General features: G+C 37.4%; 3 protein-coding genes, 1 non-coding gene and 1 pseudogene across 13 annotated transcripts; 3 read left to right on the forward strand and 2 right to left on the reverse strand.

Annotated features, from left to right (window-relative positions):
• The first annotated feature begins 180 nt into the window (after nucleotides 1–180).
• Nucleotides 181–7,595, forward strand: LOC126610356 (uncharacterized). Of its 10 annotated transcripts, none has more exons than XR_007618494.1 (17): nucleotides 182–473; nucleotides 1,150–1,567; nucleotides 1,797–1,888; nucleotides 2,123–2,281; nucleotides 2,470–2,806; nucleotides 2,973–3,091; nucleotides 3,166–3,238; nucleotides 3,316–3,539; nucleotides 3,635–3,691; nucleotides 3,804–3,975; nucleotides 4,233–4,355; nucleotides 4,478–4,648; nucleotides 4,947–5,006; nucleotides 5,098–5,213; nucleotides 5,703–6,136; nucleotides 7,017–7,198; nucleotides 7,344–7,595. XR_007618494.1 is itself a non-coding variant. In XM_050278406.1 (15 exons), exons 1-15 carry the CDS (start codon nucleotides 427–429, stop codon nucleotides 5,827–5,829), a joined length of 2,292 nt encoding a protein of 763 aa, XP_050134363.1. In that variant the 5' UTR covers nucleotides 181–426; the 3' UTR covers nucleotides 5,830–6,498. The 10 variants fall into 10 exon arrangements, 6 of the variants coding, with proteins under 6 accessions (XP_050134363.1, XP_050134365.1, XP_050134367.1 ...); XR_007618496.1 differs by lacking the exon at nucleotides 7,344–7,595 and having other exon boundaries at nucleotides 5,703–5,981; nucleotides 6,062–6,136; nucleotides 7,017–7,305; XR_007618495.1 differs by lacking the exon at nucleotides 7,017–7,198.
• On the reverse strand, nucleotides 7,529–12,255 carry LOC126610358 (protein MODIFIED TRANSPORT TO THE VACUOLE 1-like). Its single transcript, XM_050278411.1, has 5 exons — nucleotides 11,594–12,255; nucleotides 10,289–11,035; nucleotides 9,974–10,129; nucleotides 8,275–9,249; nucleotides 7,529–8,040 (listed from the first exon to the last, which is right to left on the reverse strand). Exons 1-5 carry the CDS (start codon nucleotides 11,798–11,800, stop codon nucleotides 7,999–8,001), a joined length of 2,127 nt encoding a protein of 708 aa, XP_050134368.1. The 5' UTR covers nucleotides 11,801–12,255; the 3' UTR covers nucleotides 7,529–7,998.
• A 6,803-nt stretch (nucleotides 12,256–19,058) lies between these two features.
• LOC126611886 (tRNAse Z TRZ4, mitochondrial-like) lies at nucleotides 19,059–20,276 on the reverse strand (annotated as a pseudogene).
• Nucleotides 20,277–20,595: 319 nt separating this feature from the next.
• Nucleotides 20,596–20,669, forward strand: TRNAN-GUU (transfer RNA asparagine (anticodon GUU)). The gene has a single exon. It is a non-coding gene; the product is annotated as a tRNA-Asn (tRNA).
• Nucleotides 20,670–20,849: 180 nt separating this feature from the next.
• On the forward strand, nucleotides 20,850–22,342 carry LOC126610014 (photosynthetic NDH subunit of subcomplex B 3, chloroplastic-like). The gene is made up of 6 exons (XM_050277982.1): nucleotides 20,850–21,177; nucleotides 21,301–21,411; nucleotides 21,499–21,555; nucleotides 21,646–21,708; nucleotides 21,863–21,925; nucleotides 22,117–22,342. The coding sequence occupies exons 1-6, from the start codon at nucleotides 20,887–20,889 to the stop codon at nucleotides 22,198–22,200; spliced, it is 669 nt and encodes a 222-aa protein (XP_050133939.1). The 5' UTR covers nucleotides 20,850–20,886; the 3' UTR covers nucleotides 22,201–22,342.
• Nucleotides 22,343–24,152: the final 1,810 nt, after the last annotated feature.

A 24,152-nucleotide genomic window follows, 5' to 3' on the forward strand; every position in this document is an offset into this window, starting at 1 on the left:
AGAACAACAATCTTGCATAAACAAAGGGAATTGGATCCTCTCCGAGGCAAGGCCTCGGGACCCTCCTGATCCACTAACACGGATCGTTAGCTTTTGATTTAACGGTTATAATTAATATAATTTTAGATGGACCTTCTGTGTATAACTGTAGGATCAAAATTTAACGATCCGTATTACTGGGGTATGAGGCGAGGATTTGCCGCAGAGAAGATCCAATTCCGAAACAAAGAGTCCAAAACCTGAAAGAAAACAGAACCGCTGGCGGGAGAAAAACTCTATGACAGAGAAAATATAAAATATTTCTTGGGAGTTTCTGCACTCTCTCTCTCTCTCTCTCTCTGCCTCGACGGCCACGCTGCTGAAAGCCTCCCTTTTTATGACTTACATGGATCCATTTTGCTTCCCTTTTCTCTGTTTCGGATTTCCATGGCTCTCCATTTGTCTCCCATCAAACCTCACCTCTTTAACCACTCGTAAGCTCTCTCTCTCTCTCCCCTCACACAGATACTGTATATTTTAGACCACGTTAATAAATTATTATTATTATTATTGCCTTTAAAATTCTGGTATCTGGGTCTAATTAGAAATTTGGTTATGTGGATTGTTCATGGCTCATAGGAATTTTCTTTTGTTGGTTGAATTGATATCCAGATTCTGTATTCAAATGGGGTTTTGAGGTTTTATTTTTAAATTACTTCAAATTGCTTTTAATTAAATTAACATTTGGGTCCAACAAAAAAAGAGTTAATATGCAGTATTGGTCCAAATTCTGTGAAGTTGATAACTTTGATACAATTTCAGTTCTGTTTGTATATAGACAAAACAAACAGAAACCAAGGAAGAAGACTAAATGTCATAAAATATCTAGTGGTAGAATTGCCATGTTCACTTACATGGAATAAGATTTGGAATCATTTTGATTCTTGACTTTCCTGCGTTTAGGAATATATGGAATCGTCGGGTTTCTCTTAAAATCCGTAATCCAATAGCTGAAAATCAAGAATCACAACAATTTGGGAGGGGTTGATCCCATTTTCCATTCCTTCTAGCCCTTGCTTCATAACTTACCCCATTCTAAGTCAACGTGTAGTTTATTGTCAAAACTCCTTCAATCATAAATTCTGATAGCAACTTCTCTTTTTGGGACAGAAGAAGATCTGTCAGATCAGAAAACCGGCAAAAGACAATTGCCAATGTGCATAAGCCTTCAAGGTGCAGCACAAATGAACAAGGAATCTATGGCTTTTCGACAAAAATTCATGTGCTTGGTTTATTGGTTAGGTGTTACAATTCGTCGACGTGGTCTTCATCTTGGACCTCATCATCTACAGCTTGTACAGCTTATTCTCGTCAAACAACTTGTGAGAATGGTGCCTCAGTGGCTAGTACTCGGAATCATGAAAACGAATTTAATCGGGTTAATTGCCTCGAATGGGTCTTACATGAATCAGCTAGGAGCTTCTCCGTTGCAGTTGAGTCACTTGAATTGCCAGGAAGCGGTCCAGAGCTTGCAATGGCATGGTCTGGGAAGGATGTCCATCAATGGCATAAGCGGATTTCTTACCAGGTATAACATATGTTTTGCTTTCCTCAAAGCATGTTACAAATATTTTATAATGCCTATAGAACAAATTGTTTTGGCTGTTGAATTGTGTTAGCATGATTAGCGTCAGTATTTGAAAGGTGGTTTTGCAGCATTTTCTCCATCTCTTTTATTTGTTTGGATCACTGAATTGAGCAAGATGTAAACTAGTTAGTACAAATGAATTTTATAATGGACTACCATGGCTGTGCAGGTTGCAGTTTACTCTTTGTTGAAAACAGCAATCGAAGTAGAAATCTTGCTTTCCAGTGAACGTCATTGCAGCGCTTTTCCAGTTAGAGATATGTAAGTTTTCTCTGTTAAACCTTAATATGGTAAATTGAATTTGGTTGTCTTAGTTATAGCGCCTTAACTGAACAATGTTTGACTTAGTAATCATTTTCTAAAGAAAATGTGTCAGACTGAATGTTTAAACTTTGCTTAATATGTTCTTAGCTGAGCATTACTGTGCCTTTTCCATTTTGGATGCAAATATTGAATGTCTAAACTTTTCTTAATTCGGTGTTTTATCTGTTTCAGATTGACCCCAAAGATTGATTTGATTGGTGAATACATCGAGAGTCAATTGAACATGAGGCACTCAGAATTAGTTGAATGGTTTAGAGTGGTGGAACAGCCGCTTATTGCAGGATTTTTCACTCCCTTGTTGAGGAAGTGGTCTATGGAATATGCAGGAAGGTTTGCTCAAATAATTTGTGCTCTTAGCCTAATATATGAAAAGTCTTGTGTTATCATTTGCCACAACAATCAGTACATTTATGTTTTCAATATACGACGGATTCCTGTGCACTATTTTATGCAGATGCAGTGACATTAACCTGTCCATCTGAAATTAAGCATATAGCCCTAAACAAAGAAATCTTCAGTGGTGTTGCAGGGATGGTTGTGGCTATAAGCTGCTGTGCTGCAGTGGCTAAATTGGGTTACGGTCGTGTTAAGTGCCCTTATTTTGCATTTTCACTTGGTGATGTAATTGTAGAGCTCATGGATCACTCACACAGTCTTGTGTCAGTGGAAAGACTACATAACTTAGCTACCGAGGCAGGGTTTGAATTGGATTTCCTGTCCCATTTCGGTAGAAAGGTTCTGCTGAGCAACAAAAGTGAAGAGGTAGAATTTTGGATTGGGTTGGCTTATAAAAAACTATCAACGGCATTCAACAAAGAAAGTATGATCCTAGGCAAGCAGAATTTTCATCACAAGGTCAAATTTATATTTCATGATATTATCTTCAGACTCTGGGGTCTCAGATGCATTAATCAATTGCTAACTTGGCCCTTCTTTTATTTTTATTTTATTTATAAATTTAGAACCTTCAGCTCAGGTCTCGAGCGTTTAATTATTGCTCTTATTTATCAAGTTTTGACAGGTTCAAGGAGATACTTTGGCTATCTTAGGACTTTTTGCATATCTTGGGAGAAGGACTAGATTATTCTTGTCAAGGATGGGCATAAAGGATCTTGATGAGCTAGTTAAGGACTTCCTCAGGTAAACGGCTTCACGCTTAAATGTTTTAATCCAAAAGTACCAAAAACATAAGAGGTTGTATTGTCTGCCTGCAGCTACTTGGAGTGTGGTAGCCTTTTCATTCACCCAGAGCTTTCTTCCATAGCAGTTTATCAACACTTCATGGAGGTCCATTTCTAACCTTAGTAATTTTGATGCAGGTGAAAAATGCAAATCATACTAATCTTTAAGGTTTACCTTTATAGGTGGTGACTGATGAAATTGGATGGCTTGATTTCTATGCTGCATGTCCTCCGAAAAGAAGTCAAGAGAGGCGAAAAGGCAAACTGCATGCCATCCAGGCAGAGAAAGAGATTGCTCTGTCTGCTGTTTTTACTGTATGCTATGATGTTTTCTCTGGGTTTGCTCACTTCAGTCGTTCAACTCAACAGTCCTTAGACACTCATTTGCTAGACTTCTTGCTCCACAGGTAAAACATTCCCATTTTTTTCGTTGAGGTTTGCTTCCGTAAGTTTTTACTATTTGTTAAGGTGGCCAATGAGGTTTTCAACATTGATTTCTCAGCCAGAGCTTGCTAACTGTTTGTTTGGAAGACTACTGGGCTGCTTATGATAAATCATGGTATTATCTCTCTGGTGGGTTTGTTACATTCTATTTTCGAGACTAAATCAGAACTACCACAGAGGAAAGAGATAAATGTGCTTGTTTTTCGTTCTTATTTTTCTTTTCAAAGCAGTGAGTTGTTTAAGATTACAGAACCTGGTGCTCGTCGCACATCATTTGTAGGATCCATAGTTGCATCCAAGTTATCTGTAACAATGGAGGCGCAACAAGAGCCAAGTATCTTGACAACGTCAGAAGATTGTCAAAATTATAATCCTCAACGCAGGCTTAACCTGAGAAAGGTATTTACTTTCGAAAAAAACAACTACTGCTGTAAAAAAAAATCAAATGAAATAAATAAATTAATTAAGAATAAAAGAGCTTCATATATAATGATAGTTTACCAGTGGCTACGTTATCAGTCTCAGAGAAATATATTAAGTTAATTAACTGAGCAAAAGCGTTGCATGGTCTCTACACTCTCTACTTGGTTTCTACCGCTGCATATTATCTAATTGTTTCTTACATGGTTGTGACCATTTATTTCCTTCAATGGAAGGATTCCCCCTCTCCCGGGACGGAAACTATAAGCTCTATGGAGGAGGGAAGTGCCACGAAAGCAAAATATCATCAGCGAAGTTTAGTTAGGAAGTATAGCAACAAGCTGGTATCTACAAGCTCCGTAAGTCTAATAATCCATTGCTTCTTAGAGATGAGTTTATATCTATGTCTTGTTGAACTAAATTACATGTTATATGTGATGCTAATACTCAACATTTTTTTTTTTAAAATTTTTTTTGTAAGGATATATTGATGGGTACTCAGTTGCTTATCATAGACATAACGACTTCCGCAGAGCTACTCCTCAAACAATTGCGTGGCCACAAGGTTACAAGGCTGGAAAGAAAAAAGTTGAAAAGAACGCTAAATGACATTACTTCACTTATACCAGTTACAATTCTCATGTTACTTCCTGTAAGCACTAATTTGACCTTTTTTTCTTTCCTAGTGTTTTCATTTCCTTGCACAACGTAGCTAGTTACCTTTTAGCATTATATAGATTTACGAAAAGAAAAAGACATCGATTGAACAGCTGCTACTAAAACTATTGGTTGCATTCACCGCAGTTGCATTTTGAGCTAGCTCATGCTGTTCTCTATGATATGTTAAAATGCTTGTGACTATTATATTTGTACATGAGTCAGATTTATCCCGAGCAGTTAATAAGTGAATTATACAAAGTCAACTATTTATCTTCCTTTTCTGTGACAAGGTATCAGCTGTAGGTCATGCTGCCATGCTAGCAGCAATCAACAAGTACATACCTGGCCTGGTAACGTAAATTTACCTTTGCCATTTTTGTATCCTTCTTTTGAAGAAAAATCAATTTTGTAATTCATAATCGTAATTTTTACTGCACGTAGATTCCATCTCCATATTCTTCGGAGCGGCTGGATGTCGTGAAACAACTAAAGAGAACCAAGAAGATGGAAGTAATTAGGACATGGAACAACCTTGAAGATCCATCTTCTAGAATAACGTAAGTTATTGCTTTGTGGTGCTGCTCGCTTTACCCAAGTTGGAATAAACTGATTTATAATATGAAATTAGTGTTTGTGAATAGTCAAAAATGAATAAATATCACGAATTATTGTGACGTAGTTGTGCCTGTTGACCCATAATTGCATGCCTCGATATGGTTTGCAAACATAAATAACATTTGAAATGCACTACATGGTTTTGAAACAGAACCTTTTACTACAATGTGCTTAGTAGCTTAGGCATGTGTTATAGAACAAGGGCACCAAGGAGTTGAGTGAAAAGGGAAGGGAGGAGATGGTTCATACTTCATAGAGGGATAGAGAATTGGGTAGGGTTTGGGGTTGTAGTCGTAGGTATCTTTAGGGTCGATATTGGTAGGGTAGTGAAACATGCGAGTTAAACAGGAAACGGAGAGAAAACTCATCCTTTAGGCCTTTCCTTTCTGATTTCAAGGAAGGACATGATGAAGATGATGATGACGATTTAGGTTTAGGAGGATCAAAGTCAAATGTCGTGACAAGAACAAGCACATTCCATGTGAGGCACATAAGCACATCTCCAACGAAAAAAGATCGTTCTTGGCTGAGGACAAGAATCTGGTGCACAAAAGGTAGACTTTCCGACCTCCTAGATGGGCAAACTTGTATTTGAACGGGGCATGAAAGTGAGGAGGCGATGTCAAAGCAAAGCACTTTATCTCAGGTGGAGGCAAAGATCTTGGTCCCCAGAAATGCGTAAGCAAAGGGATCACGACTAGTTACGGGAGGTACTGGCAGAGGTTCCAGAGAGCATAGACTTTCCCGTTCAACAGAGGATTTCTTGGGTTAACCATTACGAGTTTTGCAGGAGCACTCTACCAAATACTTGAATTTGATGCTGTGGATGAGATACCTAGGGCTACTCATGTGCTTGAACTCAAAGGTACGTATGACACAGGATCATCTTCTAGTTGTCATATTTTTCAGACGGAGAAGAAGACGAGGAGTCCATTGTTCTTGGTCTTCTTTCTTCTCTTCCCCGGGCATGCCCAATTAGGTTTAGGGCATCCATAGCTGATTTCTTCTCCATTCTAATATGTAAAAATGTATGCATGCCTACGCAATCACCCAAGGAAGCCCTAGGTTGCCCCCCAAGCATCAATTTATTTGGATATTTTGCCTTGCCACGCACGTTTCACTCTCACACAACTAAAACGTGCGGTGGGATGTTAAATACCATTAACTTTTAAAAAAACTAACGAAAAAGTCCAATAAAACTCTACTTTTAATGAAAAATAACAAATAAAGGTGTAGTGAATAGTACTATAAAAAGGTAAAAATGAACCGTACTAGAGTATTTTGTTAAAACTTCATTTTTACCTTTGAAGATAATTTTTATAGGGAATATAATTCGGACTTGTATTGTCTGCCCTCCAATTTTGGTGCCCTCCCCATACCCTTCTGTTTTTGTGGTCACGTGTAAGCCACGTTAACATTTTATATTACTATTTCTTTTTGTTTTATTATTTTTATAAAAAAAAATATAAAATATTGACGTGGCTTAACCGTGACCACACAAAACAGGAGGGCACGGGAAGGGCACCGAAATGGGAGGGCAGACAATCCAAGTCCATATGGTTCTGTATTTTCTTTTTATCCCTTGCTTGGCGCGAAGGCTACTGGTTTGGGGTTAGGATGCGGTACTAAAAGTCCTCGGACTTCCAGGCGGTTTTTCTTTTGGGCAACTGTTCGCAGTTGGATCTCGTCAATACAGCCCCCTATAATTTTCATTACAGAGATATCTTTTTTTTCATTGTCCCCAGGGATTTTTTGGGTAATCCGCTCCATGCTGCGAACAGTCAAATCTAAGCTAAACCTTGCTCTTCTTTCTTTCCTTGCGGTTGGGAAGCACACCAACAGCATTGCGTGATTCTACCTGGGGAGTTTTTGGGTAATCCGCTCCCATGTGTGTTACATGCTGTGGTCTCAACGCCCTTATGAGATTGTGAGGAGTTTCACGCGTTCTAAATATTATTTGGTTTCTATGCATGATTAAGCGATATATGATTCAAACAACTTTTCGTAGGAATAATCTATAAATGAAGATTAAAAAATTGAACTGTTCTAATAATGAAATTTGTACGATGCAGAAGGTAGGGAGTTAGAACCACCCACTGAAGGCATAAGATATGAACAAGAGATCCTATGTTGCAACGATAACTTTGAAAGTATGGTTAGCTATAAAGAATCACAATTAGCTTAGCAAAATGCTTTGACCAAAGACTTGAGTTGTAAAAACTCGATTTGACAACAGTTCGTGGGAGTGTAAGATCGATAAAGATAATCTGTCGGACTGTTTTATTATTCGTTTCCTATAATCAAATCAAATGCATGTACCACAATTTATTTTCTAAGAGAAAAAAAATCAAACAAAAAACGAGAGAAAAAAAGGGGGACAAAAAGGTACTCTACAAATTCATTACACGAGGGCGGGCTGGGTAAATCTTCGCCTGCATTACATTACATAATAGTAAAACTAGCAAAGCTAACTACACAACATTCACTCTCTTCAATCTCCAACACCGAAAACGAGCACGAATATGTTCATTTACTCTTTTCATTCCGATTCTGAGTTGATTTGGTCATTATCCCTTGCAATTGTATTTTATCATCGAAACATCTCAGCAATATATGCAAATTTCACTCTTTCCACAACAAAATATTAGTTCTAAGAGATGAACCTGCTTTGAAATCACCATCGGAGTACAGCAGTGGTCCTTAGTCTTGAAGCACACGAAGAAAGGCTTAAACTACCCTCTTTGGATCACGAGCTGCAGCAATATGGTCCTACATAACAATCAGTAAGATAAACGATTCAACAACTTAGTACTAACAAAAAAACAAGCTGAAGAAAATTTTCTTGCTTTGCTTTGTAGATATCTGATCTATACAGGTTCAGGTACCATCGGCTTCGAAAATGTAGGTAACATCATCCATACGTTAAATACAGGTGAACAGTTGACATAACCACGCAAAATTGTAATGAAGGAAACATTAATAGGTTTCGGAAATCAAACTTACCGAGATAAAATCAAATGCTTTAGTATCCTCTTTCTTTGAACTGTTCACCACTGAACTAGGAGCTGGATTTGGTTGATTTGCATGGAAAATATCAGGAAGTGCTGAAGCATATCCTCCATTTGTTCCAGCAACGTTACTTAAATTCATATTTTGCGAATTGAAGTTTCCGAAGTGTTGAAAGCCAGACATTGTCGCAAGGAATTGCTGCTGAGCAAGGAGATTTCCCATGGCACCATAATTTATTGGCTGAGAAGGAAAGGCTGGATTGAACATAATTCCAGGAGGTATATTGTAAGCCATAGCACCAGGAGGAAACACTGCATTTCCATTCGGCAATGCTGTTTGAGAATTAAGAATGCCACTCCAAGCATTGCCGGATGCCTGATGGCTGGGATGACTAGCTGAATCCGATAGAAGTTCAGAAAGTTGTCCAGGAGGGGTTCTTTTCTGCTCCATCTTTGAGACATTTTTATCAATGGATAAGCTACCCATTAAATTGTTTAAATCATGTTTATGATCCTGCTCCTGCGGAAGTTCAGAATCGGGCCCAAAAATGTCAAACATTTCAGGTCCACTTTTCTTTTCTGCTATGGAGTTCTCGTGAGGATCTCGTTTATTATCAACGGTAAGCCCAGAGAAGAGATCATCTGCTTGTTCTTTACTGTCATTAGTGTGGAACGATACATCTGCAAAAGGGTCATCGTCATTTTCCAGTTCACTGGTGCTTACGACATTCCCTGGGCCATCTCCAAATAAATCATCAATTAGTTGGGGTGCTGGTGATGGTGCGGTTAAGTTTGTGATGACTTGATCACTTGGGTTCTCAGTTGCAGCATTGGTCACATGGTAATCATCTAGATCACCGGTGTCTATAAGGTCAGGCATCTGAACAAAAGTAGCAGTCTGAGCCTTCATAGGCTGTTCTGAATTACTTGCCACATTGCCTGTCTGTTCTCCACCCAAGAGGCTCAAAACCTGCTCATTAAGAACAATGTCCATTCAAATGCATGACCTACTGTATCTTTTCAAAGAAAAATAAGGACGTGCACGCACACACACATCCAAACTGTAAAATTGCATTTAACCTCTCGAAAAAATTACATTTTCCTCACATCATCAAGCATGAATTCATCAAGAAATATACATTCAAATTATCTATAAGAAGAAGAAGAATCAAATCTAGAAAAGTCACAAGGAGCAAGTATAGATTCTTTTCTACATACACAATTAAGTGACATTGCAGAAACAAGAAAATCATTATTTTATTAAACAGCACATGTTAACACTTAATGATTATAAGTAACAGATGGAGAATCCTTTCATGACAATTATGTAACAATGTACCAATTACTTTTGTTTGTCCTCTTTTAAAGCTCTTTTAATTCTTTGTTCGATACGAAATAGCCAAGGCAGCTCAACCTTTACAAATATATAACATTTTGTTATTTTTATCACCACAAGAAAATAAAAATCCTTTGATCCTACTATGTGAAAGACGGCAATCCCAAGTTCTTGTTCATTTACAATCAATCCTAGACTTGAGCAGCAAGGGCCGCCTGGATCTGACGTAGAAGAGTTCAAGTGATACAACCAGATAACACATAAAATCACTTGTTCATCATCAATATGTGTATTTTGAGAAACAAGGAAATGGACGAATCTCACACATATTCATATTTATAAGGAAATAAAGGAATACCTTGTTAGCCTTTTCCCTCAAAGAAGACTGGGGAGAGTCAGAGCATCTCACTACAAGATCTTTGTTGTCAATAAAATATGATTCTATGATTGCAAAATGCTCATCATCCTTTCTCCTCAAAATTGATTCAAGAACACAAATAGCTTTCATGCGTACCTGATAGACAAATAATCGCATAAAAGAAAGTTAGACAGAGATAGATCTATAAATACAACAAAAATTCCACCTAACCCTTACTCCTTAATAAATACTGATTGAACAATTAATAAGCAATGTGGAAGAATTATCGCCAACACTTAAGTATAATGAGCTTGCCTGCCACAATGGAGATTGTAGTTTTAAATCCAGGGCATGACTCAAAGCTACAGCATCCAACTTCTTTGCCTCAGTAAGGAAAATCAGAATGGCATCTCGAGTGGGTTGTAAACGTACACCACCTGACGTCACAATGGTCTCCAACAACCTCTCCTCACGGGTTTTACTCTCTCTGTAATTTGAACTGGAATCTCCATTGGTTATTTCAGTTTTGGTTACCCTAGAATCCTCATTCCATGGTCCACTAGCCACATTTTTTGATGACCCAAAACTATTTTGAGCCTCATTGCGATATTGAGCAGGTTCATATCTATCAACCTGCTCGCTTTCTATGGTCAACGATCTATGAAGATTTGGACTCTTGTAATTTCCATTGTCATTCTTTTTAAAAGAGTGACTATGGGTAAAATTACTAAGTCCCTGCTTGATAGATGCACTTCCAAGACCAACAACCTCACTAATGAAAGACCTTTTTTCATCTGATGACATCTCGATGTTCGTATTCCCAAAACCTTGTATTCTTCTGTTAAGATCATCTGCAGGTGGTGCATTACTTTCCTCTTGAAAGATAGCAGAAATAGCCTCATGAGCAGTATCCCGCACAGCCTTATTAAGTGCATCTCCTTTCAAAGGATCTGGGTGTCCCTTATAGTGAAATAGTTGGCGCACTGCCACTGAATTTCTTTGCATTTCCCTCCTGAACTCCACACCAGACTTTCCCACTGCATACTTTATTAATCTAAGAGCCTGCAGAACATTTGGGCATAATAGCATCAATATCTGCAGTAATCATAATTCTAAGTAAATTCTCGAAAAATATCCCAACATTCATCAAGTCTCACTTCTACATGCATCTCTGTTATGGAAACTAAACCACTGCAATCTACATAGAATTTACTATGCCAAGCCTATCTCTCATAAAGAGGCCGCTGATGAGTGGAAGTCATTATTTAAAGCAAAGTTATAAACACACTATATCATTTCATCGAAATTCAAACCACAGTGATTTACATAGAGTTCGATTCTCCGCGTCTATCATGCCATTGATGAACAGAAGCCATTACCACAATCAAAGTTATCATATAAAAAATCACCATCTTAATCTTCAATTCGCATTGATAACAAACTATTAGCAATAGCATTCACGAAGGAATATACATTCAGCTTAAACCGAACACCTGATACAATTATACTATAGAATAAAATCAACTCAACCAATTAATCAAGTTCATACAAGCATTTAACAAATACAAAAACCATACTTTCCCAACAAAATTTTACTATATAACAAGATTTATTGTATACCTTCTGCTTAACAATTGGACTTTTATGGTCCAAACGCTTAAATACAAACTCAGACATCTCCTTGACAATACTGACATGCGAGGATCGCAGAAGCTGGCAAATCTCTTCCAATTTGTAAACGGGTGCGACCTTGTCTTCGTCGAAAGTCACCGCATCGATCATCCGGGACCTCCTGTACGACTCCACAGCTCTTCGACTCGAATCCATGATTCCCAATTATGCAAAAACCTATCTTTCCCAATCAAAAAACGAGGAATTTGATTCCCAAAGCACCCGATCGAAAAGATCCGATCCAATAGAATCCCAATCAAATCCCAGTAGGGTGCGTCCTTGGATCGACGTTAAACTCGAAATTGGATCGAAGCCGCGGAGAAAACCGAAATTTCGGTTCAGATACGCATGAATTGGATTTGATTGAATCGGTAGAGTGATGGATTGTTTAGATTGGCGTTGAGAAATCGAAGATTGGATTTGCTTTGGAACAGAATTAGGGTTTTAGAGAGAGAAAGCAATTGGAAGGTGATGAGGAAAATGGAGGAGGAAGGAGAAGAAGAAAACAGTTACGTTGAGCGAATTTGATGCGCGCTATCGCTAGGCGCCTAAAATTGGCACGCAAAAACACAAATGCTCTCGCTCGGCCTCATCGGTCATCGCTGCTTTTGCTGAATAGTATTAGGTTGAATTGTTATATTTTTTCAATTATTATTATTATTATTATTATTATTATTTGGCTCCATGAATTAAGCTCCAAATTTGGCTATATAGGCTCCATGTCACATCATCAAACTTACAAAAAGTTTAACGAATTTTGACGAGAAAGATTATTTATATTAGAACCCGGCAGTTTCTGACACGACAAGAAAATAGTGGATTTCAAATTAACATGATAATTAATCGGTTCATTATCTGATGACCTGAGTATACACGGGGGTAACACGTGGGTAACTCATTTCGACCCGTTAAGAAAAAAATTATTTTGATAATTTTAAAGTTTAATTACTAAAAGATTTATTATAAAATACAATAGTCATATTAATATATACAATATATTCTATATTAAATATATAGTTTTGTATTATTATTCTATATAAGTTAAAAAAAAAAGGTTTTAGTCATTATTTATTTTTATTATGAGATTTCCTTATTATCATTACTAGGATAAATTTTACTTAACATGTTGTTGTCCAAAATTAAAATAAACTAGTATAATATTTGTATAGGCAAGAACTAAGAAGACATACATACAAGTATGAAAAATGTGAAAGAATATATAAACACTCGTGATTTATCATTATTCCTTCATGAGTAGATAATTTTTACACTTATATTATCGTTTAGATTTTTAAAATCCTCCAAACTCTCATGAATAATGTTCTTTATTTGAGGGAAAAATTAATAATAATTATTGTAGAAGTGTAAAAAAATGTAAAAAAATATATATACAATCACTCATAATGACAAGCTTTACAACTTTCATAAAGGGGTCAAAATTTAACACTATAATCCATAAACCTTAAATTTTTATTTAACTGTCGATTGTCATTTACACTTTATTCTTCTTACTGAATTTCATTTTTAAAATTTTCTTTTTTGAAAACATGATCATCTCGCAGATGTAAGAAGATGAATGGTTCAGATCTTTGATATCACGTTTCGGTATTTACAGTTAAATGAAATATGAGTCGATGTCATATAGTTTGTAGAAACTTTATAAACATCAAGCAATGTTCACTAACCGTAAAACTATGAACATAATATCAACGATCCAAACCGTTCATCTTCGTTCACCCTTTAATAGATCATGTTTTCAAAAAAGAAAATCCGAAAAAACAAAATTTGATAAGAAAAAGGAAGCGTAAATGTAAACAACAATCAACTGTTAAATTTTGATCTATGATTTATATGATTATAGTGGCGAATTTCGAAGTTAAGCTCTTCACGAAAGTTATAAAGCTTGTCATTACGAGCGTTTATATATTTTTTCTATATTTTTTACACTTCTACATTAATTAAAAAACTATTAAAGAAAATATGCAAGGTTCCAATGTTCTAATGTTCCAATGTCCTTAATTTTGCAAATCTTTTGAACATTTGATATTTTGTAATGTTCTAATTTTTTTTATTATGTTCTTATTTTGGGTATGTAAATATATACTTAAAAGAAAGTTACGTTTTTATGTTTTGGATGTGACAATATGGTCAAGGTTCTAAAAGTCGTTAGGCGCTAGTCGGGCGGCGGGCTGGGCGGATTTAAGTAAATCTATCATATTTCATGTAAATAAGTGTCTGCTTCTACTTGAAATATATATAATTTCATCATAAACTACAAAATAGAATGCATATATATATCATAAAGTATTGGAACATAATGAAAACATGTGAAATAAGGATATAATGTTTGTTCATTCAAGTATGCAACAAGTCTCTTACAATTTATTGGAAAAAAACAAAATGCAAAATGAAAGTTATGTATTTTCTGTCTAAGTGAGTTGCAACCTAGGCAGGTCTAGGCGGGTGCCTTATCCCTAAACAGAAGAAACCAACAGAGATGTCTTATCTTCGGCCAATTAGCCTCTACAATGTCCTTACTAAAATTATTTCAAAAGTCTTTGCCATCCATTATCTCCCCTCATTTGATGGCTTTCATCTTGGGGCCCCAAATTTCCAACAATTCAATTATGGCATTCGAGGTTGCTATTACGCTATCTAACAGGAAGAGGGGCAAAAATGGCTTTCTTTCTTTAAAGCTTGACATGAGCAAGGCATATGATCAAATTGAGTAGTCCTATTTTCGCCATGTACTTATGAAGTTAGGGTTCTCTTCTCGGTGGATCAACCTGGTTATGGCATCGGTTTTTTCTATCACTTACTCTTTTATCTTTAATGGGAGCCCAAGGAGGTACATTCATCCTTTAAAAGGCCTTTGCCAAGACGATCTGCTGTCGCCATACCTGTTCCTATTGTGTGCAGAAGGTCTTTCGACACTAATAGCTAGAAGGGAGGCGCTCGGTTTGTTCCAAGGCTTGACCATTTGTTCTGGAGCCCTGTCGATCTTGCACTTACTGCTTGCTGACAACAGTTTTCTTTTCACCCGTGCAAAATTGTCGAATTGCACCCAAATTATGGATATTATTTGTGTCTATGAAAGGGCCTCTGGTAAAAAAGTCAACCTCCATAAAAGTGAAGTTTGCTTTAGTAAAAATATTAAGAGGCCAGAGAGGGACTTGCTTCTGTCATAAGGATTAATTGGGTCAACATAAATGAAAGGTATTTGGGCATCCCTACCATTGTTAGACGCAACCACAGTTGGTGCTTTGGCTTTATAAAGGAACGACTTTGAAAACACCTCTAGTGCTGGAAGGGTAAGTTTCTTAGTGCAGCCGAAAAAAAAAAGACTCCTTGTGAAGGTTGTGGCTCATTCAATCCCAATCTACATTATGAGTTGTTTATTACTACCAAAACACCTCTATGACGATTTAACTGGCTCGTTGCTAATTTCTAGTGGAATGGAGCTAAGGGGGAAAAGAAAATACAATGGTTGGCTTAGGACAAGCTCTGCTCACATAAGTTCGAGGGGGGATTGGGTTTTTAGAATATCTATGACTTCAATCTTGCTATGCTGGCTAAACAAGCTTGGAGGATCATAAAAACCCCGGATTCATTGTTGACCCGTGTACTAAAGGTGAAATATTTTCTAACCATTTCCTTCCTCGATGCAGTGGTGAGACCTAACTGCTCATTTAGCTGGAGGAGCCTATGCGCTGCTCGAGAAGTTATTAAGCGTGGGGTCTACTAGATGATTGGAAACGACGCATCAGTTAACATTTAGAGATATCCCTGGATCCCACTTCCCTCCACCTTTCGTATCTCATCCCCTAAACCTGATGTATGTACTCTGTAGAATGTCCATGATCTTGTTGACTATGCTTCCATGGGGTGGATGGTGGATTTGATTGAATCAATTTTCTCAAACAATGAAACAGTTCCTATGAGTATCACAGGTAAGGAAAATGCTTTGATCTGGCACCATAAGCGCATGGGTTTCTTCTTCGTCAAATCCACTTACCACGTCACTTAGGCTTGGACTTTCCCTTATCGAAATAGTGCCTCGTCCTCTGCTGGAGTACCTTCCACCTCTAGGACATGATCAAAGATATGGAATGCAAAGGTTCCCCCTAAAGTGCACATTTTCACTTGGCGGCTTTGTAGAGATCTCATCCCCATTAGGGTGAGTCTGGTGAAGAAATGCATATCGATGGATGTATCGTGTGTTTTCTGCGACTCAAATGTGGAGTCTTCAGTTCATCTTTTCAAAAGATGTCATTTTGCCCACTGTGCTTGGACCTACTCCCTACTCGATTCATTTGCTAGGTGGCCTGATCCTTCTTTAATGATAGACTGGTTTTCTGATCTAGTTCCAACCCTTCATCACACAATTTCAATATTGTGATGATGGTTGTCTAGATTTGGAATTGTCAAAATGCTAGACTTTGGAATGATAAATGTGATCCACTTGACTTGTTAATGACTTAGGCTATTTCGTGGTGGCAGGAATTTATTAAGGTAAACTCTGACCCCCCATTTCCCCCTATTTCTGCTCTTAACAACATTAAATGGTCGCTACTTCTTAGCGATCGTTTGAAGATGAATTTTGATGGTGCTTAGAATGAGAAGAAAATATGTAGGGGAAGAAGGGAGGGCGAATGTTGTGATCAGAAATGATAGTGGCACTTTTGTTGCTGGTTTCTGCAAGAACTTTAGGAATGTTTTCTCCAATCTCCAAGCGAAAGCTTTGGTTCTTAGAGGTGGTGTGGTAGGGTGAGGTCAAGGGGTTTCCAAAGCTTGATTATTGAAGGTGATTCTCTTCAGATTGTAGGGGCCATCTCGGATCATTCTCATAATTTGCCTACTATTGGCAACATTATAGAAGATTCCAAATCCTGGCTTCCATCAATCACTAAAGATTTATGTACCCATGTACGTCGCCAAGCTAACACCATAGCTCACCGTATGGCTCATTACAGCTTGAACATTAGGGATAAATGTGAATGGCTTGTATACCATCCATCATTCATCACTGACCTCATTTTTGAGGATCTTATGTAATTAGTTATACTTCTTTGAGTCTAAACGTTGTAATCCTCAATACATTTGTTGTCTGGTTTTTGAAAGCTTCCCATTCGGCCCTTAATGAAATATATATATCAATGCAAAATAAAAACAAAAAAACAAAAAATAGAAATATGAGATATTAAAAGAACTAAACATGAAGTATAAAATAGTAGTGTGTGAGGTATTGTAAGCAACTAAATATAAAGGTAGTGATGTTGTTGATCTTAAAAATTACAAAGACTACATGGCGCGCAGGCTGAATAACTATGAGTTAAGGAAGTCTTTCTTGTGAATGCGAGCGTGCCAATTCACAAATGAGCTCGATAGAGTGAGTAGAATAGATGTGATGGTGGTGTCGAATGCAATGTTGACTTCTGCCTTTAAGTGACTAACATTAAGGAAGGGACGTGTGTCACATCTCGGCTCGGGCCCCTACCACATCCTGGGCTCGACTTCATCGTAGCACGATATTGTTTGCTTTGGGCCCTGACCACGCCCTCGCAGTTTTGTTTCTGGGATCTCACATGAGAACTTCCCAGTGGGTCACCCATCTTGGGATTGCTCTCGTGCGAACTCGCTTAACTTCGGAGTTCCGATGGAACCCAAAGCCAGTGAGCTCCCAAAATGCCTTGTGCTAGGTAGAGATGAGAATATACATATAAGGCTTACAGGATCCACTCCCCTGGGCAATGTGGGATGTTACAATCCACCCTTTTAGGGGCCCGACGTCCTCGTCAGCACACATCCGGCCATGGATTGGCTCTGATACCAAATTGTCACATCCTGGCTCGGGCCCCCACCACATCCCAAGCTCGACTCCGCCGTAGCACGATATTGTCTGCTTTGGGCCCCGACCATGCCCTTACGATTTTGTTTCTGGGAACTCACATGAACTTCCCAGTGGGTCACCCATCCTAGGATGGCTATCTTGCGAACTCGCTTAACTTCGGAGTTCCGATGGAACTCGAAGCCAGTGAACTCTCAAAAGGCATCATGCTAGGTAGAGATGAGAATATACATATACGGCTTACATGATCCACTCCCCTGGGCGATGTGGAATGTTACACATGTCTCGGCCTAGGGTTCTGGAACCTGAAGACAAGTTTGCCTAATTCAATGCATAGTTCAGGATCTCTTGTACCAAGTTCGGCTGCCTCAACTATATTCCTTAGTATATAGGTGTGCCAAATCAATATCCATCTGTAAGGGTACATGTACTCAAAGGAGATGGGCGTTTTTATAGTCAATGTGGTTTTGTCATTTGAATGCCAAATTGTAAAATGCACCTTAAAGTAACCAATCATAGAACACTTTTCTTCACTAGGAGCTAATGAAGTGCACTCTTTGGGAAAAAGAATTAAGAATTCTTCACCGGTGAGAGTTGGATAAATAACCAACCAAAACATAAGTAGTGATGTAATCCAAACTGACGTTGCTCCTCTATTGCTTGATTCTACAACTTGCATGGAGCGTTTTGAGTTGTTTGTTAAGTTAATGGGTTTCCCATGTTGCAAAACCTCTTATATTTATAGGGATTGACGTTGTGATAAACCAGTATGCCAAGCTAGAGTCCTGATGGGACTATGTCACTCAACATTGACCTGACTATTCATCTTTGTCCATTTTAATCCCTTCCTTAGTCGAAACTCACCTTAATCCAGTCTCGACTTCTGGATTTAAACCAAAATTTTGAATCTAGTCCCTTTATGTGACTCCTACATTCTTATATGATCAAGAATAAATCCTGATATTTAGAATAATTCACATCTAAACAGATTTCATTTTGATCCTTGGCAATTTTAGTTCACTAAGGACTCGACCGAGCCACATTTGAACTTAATCCTTTCACAGTCCCACTTTCATGAGGACTCGGTTGAATCAGCCATTTCCTAGGCTGAAACCCACTGGTCTGAGAGATCATTAATAGGCCAAGGATTGTGGCTTTCGAACTTGTGTTAGCCCATTCTCGGCTCTCAGGCCCAAACTGATGTCTACCTCAATCATTAGTGGTTACCCTGTTTATAATTACTAGTATCATTCCCCATCTTTGGGATGTCTAGAATCATTGAAGAAATAAAAAAAGAATCAAAAGTAAATGACATGTCATGAATGCTTCTACAGGTTAAATGTTTTTTCCCCTTGCATTGAGTCAATTCCATTTTCTATCAGAATTTCCCTTGAAATTCCTATGAATCTTAAAAATTATTGAACTGAGATTCACTTTTACATAACAATAATGCACAACATTCAGAAGTTTGTGACAAATGATCTATTTCACCAACATTGTTGATGATTCCCTTCACGAGTACTGAAAGAATAAGGAAATTACAACAGACGACGACGTAATTTCGTATCAAGAAGCCACACTTGCAGCCTTTATCAACTCATCTTCCTCGTCAACAATCATCTCGTCTCTAAAAAGCAGTTTCAAATATGGAAGTACCTTTGGGGCCACAGGAAAATTAGCAATGTTAATATTCATAATGTCAAATCTAATGCATGTCTTATGCATGTGTATATCATCAAATACTGGGATTTTCGGATATCGCTGGCTGAAGTGGGTGAGGATGATACGATAAACTCCCGCAGAGTTTCCAACTTCTATGGCTTCCTGCGTTGTGCTATGGTTGCCAGCTTCATTAAGCACTTTTTGCAAGCTCTTTACAGTTGGAACTGCATTGTTGTCAATAGGACTACCCGGCCTTTTCCAATAGCTCTGCATACGGGATCTTTTAGCAAATAAATTGGAATCAACTCTCTCTGCTAATTACCTATCTGTATTTTTAATGCGCATGTCCTCGAAACGAGTTGGACTTATGGGAGAAGAGTAATCCCTATTGGCTTCAGTAACACCCAAAAGCAAGTAAAGATGCTTCTATGGTGTGCTTACAATCAAGGAACTGCAAATCTAAATGTTCGAGTCTCTAGTATGCATAAAAAAAGAACTTAAAGCTTTATCGGTCCAACAACAAGTAATGGCTCGTGCGGCAGTCCCTTGAACAAATCACGTTGTAGAGTCCGGTACGTGATCAGCTTGAATATGAGAAATATAAATACAGCTAGAATCTCTCACAGCATTATTAGCACCCTCTACACCATATCTGTTGTTGATGTACTTAAACTGGGGAATGGATTTCAGTACTAGTAAATGTATTTGAAAAAATTCAGACGACGTTACCTCAATCTAAAAGTAGACCTCCTTTGGATAAAAGATTGATACGGATAGAAGTGACATTGCGATATTTAGATGTCTGAAATGATCCAGTCCCTAAAAGAACCATCTCCAAGTCATCTCTCCTTGCATTTTCCAAACAACCAGGAAGCGTATTCTCATTGTACCATGGCTCTTCAACCAAAACTGCATTATCTCTTGGTTTGATCATGCGGACTGGTGCCACAACTGACTAACACAATGGGCAGCATCTACAACCTCCGGAATGTCTGAAATTAACTCATCAATGAATTCTGAGGAAGACACCTGACTTGGAATAACAGACCTATCTAATCCAAGACGAGTATATGGACGCAAAGTGAACTGTTCAACACACATGAAAATCACTATCATTAACATTTGTACATCAATAAAGTGATTGTAGAACTTGCAATAATACAGAAAAAGTAGTCATGCTAATGAGAACCCGATTGGCATATAGAAATTGCATCCTGAGTGCAAAATACAATGGTAAATTAACAAAAACATTCCAGAAATCATTGAATCCCGAGTGCCAAATACCAAACATAATTCCAGAAATCTTAATTAAAAACGATGACAATATCTGCTGGAATTACATAGAATCAGAAGGAGTTGCAAATCCTAAGAACGGAGAAGTGATGTGTCGAGAGGAAGGAATCTGAATTTAAAATGGGTCTTTTACACTTGATATTATCAAGCTGGAATAGCTCAGCTGGTTAGAGCGTGTGGCTGTTAACCACAAGGTCGGAGGTTCGAACCCTCCTTCTAGCGGTTTTTTAAACATTTTTAAATCTATAAAAAAATCCTTCATCTCGATGAGATAAGGTAAACATTTTTAAATCTATAAAAAAATCCTTCAGATCAATGAGATAAGGTAAATCTATAAAAAAATCCTTCATCTCGATGAGATAAGGTAAACATTTTTAAATCTATAAAAAAATCCTTCAGATCAATGAGATAAGGTAATTAGCAAGATCCACCACACACGATGCTGCAAACAAACCAAAACCCCATGCAAATCATCCGTCCAGTTCATTTCAGTTCAAATATATCAAAAATGGTTGCTCTCCAACTGAGCTCTTGCTGGTCATCTTTTTGCTCCCTCCCATTTAACTTGATCAACTCCAACATTACCAACTCCCATTCAACTCTCAGACCTTCCAAGCCCCTCATCAGTTTCTCCAGAGCAAAAATTAGAGCAGTTAGCACATCCCAAGAGAGCCAATCTGAAGCCATTCAACCCGAGCAACCCCCTTGCGTGGATTTCGCATTTGTTAGTGTACGTTACATACAAATGTTAATGGAAATTCTCTGTGCATGACGTCCCCATCCCCATCACTTAAACTTCTTTTTGGGGTATATTGGTTTAATTGTGTGTTGTATATTGATTCACTGTTTTCAGTCAGTTTTACTTCCTGACCAAACACCAGATGTGCATCTTCGTCAAGCCTGTGGAGGACAGAAGCTTAGGAATATAATGTTGGATTCAAATATCGATTTGTACGGACCATACGTAAGTATGCCTCCCACTTAGTTCTTAATATTCTTATAATTTTTTTTCAAAAAAGGAGGTTTATATATGTTATATGTAAATGTTCAGAGTAGAGTTCTGCTGAATTGTGCTGGAGGAGGAACCTGCGGGACATGCATGGTGGAGGTAATGATTTTACAATTTTTTAATTTCTTATTATTATTTAATACAGAATTTTAATTTTAATTTTTCAATTTTGTTGTATTTTGCTGCTAGATTGTTCAAGGAAAAGAGCTGTTAACCCCTCGCACAGACAAAGAGAAGGAACACCTTAAAAAGGTATCATCTGCGTTCGAAAACTGATTTTACTTAAGTGGATCAATTAAATCACTAATTAATTAAAGTTAAGACGATGTGATCTTGAGAGGTGGTGATTTAACAAAAAATTGTAATGAAGGCTGACAAAATCCTGTTAATTAATGGACTCTTGCAGAAACCAAAAAATTGGAGACTTGCTTGCCAAACCACAGTTGGGAAACCTGACTCTAGAGGGCTGGTATGTTTTGAAAAAGTTGCAAATATTAGTTAGGCCAAGACAATTTGCCGTCCTCTTGGACTGAGTTCGGAATCGGATCCTCCTTTCTATATCTTAAAGTAGTTTAGACTATCGCTCGTGTATAAAACATGTTTTAACAAATTATAAGACAAAATGTTTTAGTAATTGTTTTCTTTTTGGATTAATTTCAGGTTGTTGTCCAACAGCTGCCAGAATGGAAAGCCCATGAATGGAAATATGAAGAAGTCCCGGTAGACCCTAACCAGTCTTCATAAGACATTTTTGCCTACCATTGTAAATTTGAACATAAACAAAAAATATTAAATTAATCCAGTTTAAATTTATAGAGAATTAATTTAAATGGAAGTGCATCATCAGTGTAATTAGTTATTACAGAATAAAATTATTCCTTTAGTATAGTTGTTGTCTGATAGGATTTTTAGAACCTACGCAAATAGGGTTAAAATCACATGAAATACTTGCAAGAATACAAGGATGTTGTAGTATAGATGCTCATGCAAGGTCGTTCTCATCAATGACTATTTTAATAATTTATGCAAAAACAATTCCTAATCAACTATTTAGAATTAAAAATTGAGAAAAGAGATTTTGAAATTAGGTTATATTAAAAACAAATGATAAATTTGCCCAAAATTATTACGACAAAATAAAAGAGTTTTAAATACCAATTTAGAAAAACACTAGGGTTTCACCATCACCTAGCAATCCTATGAATTTTTACCAATTACTTATGATCTACACATGCCACTTTGAAGGTTAGGTTTTCCTAATTTATATTATACTTGGAACTTCCAACATAGAACATATATCTAACATGCAACCTGACACACCCTGACCCGGAATGTCCACTAGGACTCCAAATCGAGTTGTGCTGGCCGACACCTGGGAGGTGACGAAGCCATAAAATGTGATGATGTGGAAGATTGTGAATAAATTTAAACCTAAAAGTGCCTAAATACCAAAGTGCACCAGTGAGCGGGAATGAACCCACTTCACACGTGACGTTAGAGCATAAGCAAATACAGAATAGTGAATTAAGAATCGTACCCTCGAAATAATCTCCAATACTAAGAATCGCCACGAATCTTCGACGATAAGAAAGCTCACCTAATAAAACCTGAAGGGTGAAGACAAGACAATGGTGAGTGGCCCTGTAAGTAAAATTTTAATAGAAACCATGCAAAACATTATAACCCCTCACTACGACGCTTGTATAGTTTCCAGAAAATTCATAATATACCACAACACGGTATTTCATCAATAATATTAAATAATCATGCGATTAATAACTCATACTAGTACATAAGTCGGAGTCACCTAGGGTGACCTGTACAACTAACCCATATCTCATCACATATGCTAGTTCATAACATATTCATTACATATGCTAGCTCGTCACGTATTCATTACATATGCTAGTTCATCACATATTCATCACATATGTTAGCTCGTCTCTTATTCATTACATATGCTAGCTTCTCATCACATATCTCATCATAAATATATACTAGCATCTCATCATATATCATCACATATATGTTAGCATCACATCATAAATATATGCTAGCATCTCATCACATATCTCATCACATATGCTAGTTCATAACATATTCATTACATATGCTAGCTCGTCACGTATTCATTACATATGCTAGCTCATCACATATCCATCACATATGCTAGCTCGTCTCTTATTCATTACATATGCTAGCTCATCATATATTCATCACATATGTTAGCTCGTCTCTTATTCATTACATATGCTAGCTTCTCATCACATATCTCATCATAAATATATATATGCTAGCATCTCATCACATATCTCATCATAAATATATACTAACATCTCATCATATATCATCATATATATGCTAACATCACATCATAAATATATGCTAGCATCTCATCGCATATCTCATCACAAATATATGCTAGCATCTCATCATAAATATATATATCATCAATCATAGCTAGCATATAAGTTGGAGCCACCTATAGTGACCTGTACAATTGAAATCATAGCTCATCAATCATTGCTAGCACATAAGCCGGAGTCACCTCTAGTGACCTGTACGGCACTACGCCTGCACACGAGTCGAAACCACTGTAGTGGTCTATAAGACATGACTGGGTGTAAATGAATACGCTCAAGTGCTACAATCACGTGAAGAGTCACCTACGAGTCGGAACCACCTATAGTGGTCTG

Source organism: Malus sylvestris, chromosome 17 (assembly GCF_916048215.2).
Source record: "Malus sylvestris chromosome 17, drMalSylv7.2, whole genome shotgun sequence".
Taxonomy (NCBI): Eukaryota; Viridiplantae; Streptophyta; class Magnoliopsida; order Rosales; family Rosaceae; genus Malus; species Malus sylvestris.

Excerpts from the sequence above, each read along its gene's own strand:
- LOC126610358 (XM_050278411.1), bottom strand. The coding sequence starts at position 11,800 with ATGGATTCGAGTCGAAGAGCTGTGGAGTCGTACAGGAGGTCCCGGATG. Across the intron at positions 10,130-10,288 it reads TACAATCTCCATTGTGGCAG|GTACGCATGAAAGCTATTTG; the intron begins GCAAGCTCATTA and ends TTTGTCTATCAG. Across the intron at positions 9,250-9,973 it reads TGAGGGAAAAGGCTAACAAG|GTTTTGAGCCTCTTGGGTGG; the intron begins GTATTCCTTTAT and ends CTTAATGAGCAG.
- LOC126610014 (XM_050277982.1), top strand. The coding sequence starts at position 20,887 with ATGCTGCAAACAAACCAAAACCCCATGCAAATCATCCGTCCAGTTCAT. Across the intron at positions 21,556-21,645 it reads GCGGGACATGCATGGTGGAG|ATTGTTCAAGGAAAAGAGCT; the intron begins GTAATGATTTTA and ends TTTTGCTGCTAG. Across the intron at positions 21,926-22,116 it reads AACCTGACTCTAGAGGGCTG|GTTGTTGTCCAACAGCTGCC; the intron begins GTATGTTTTGAA and ends GATTAATTTCAG.
- LOC126610356 (XM_050278404.1), top strand. The coding sequence starts at position 427 with ATGGCTCTCCATTTGTCTCCCATCAAACCTCACCTCTTTAACCACTC. Across the intron at positions 474-1,149 it reads CCTCACCTCTTTAACCACTC|AAGAAGATCTGTCAGATCAG; the intron begins GTAAGCTCTCTC and ends TTTTTGGGACAG. Across the intron at positions 3,976-4,232 it reads GCAGGCTTAACCTGAGAAAG|GATTCCCCCTCTCCCGGGAC; the intron begins GTATTTACTTTC and ends CTTCAATGGAAG.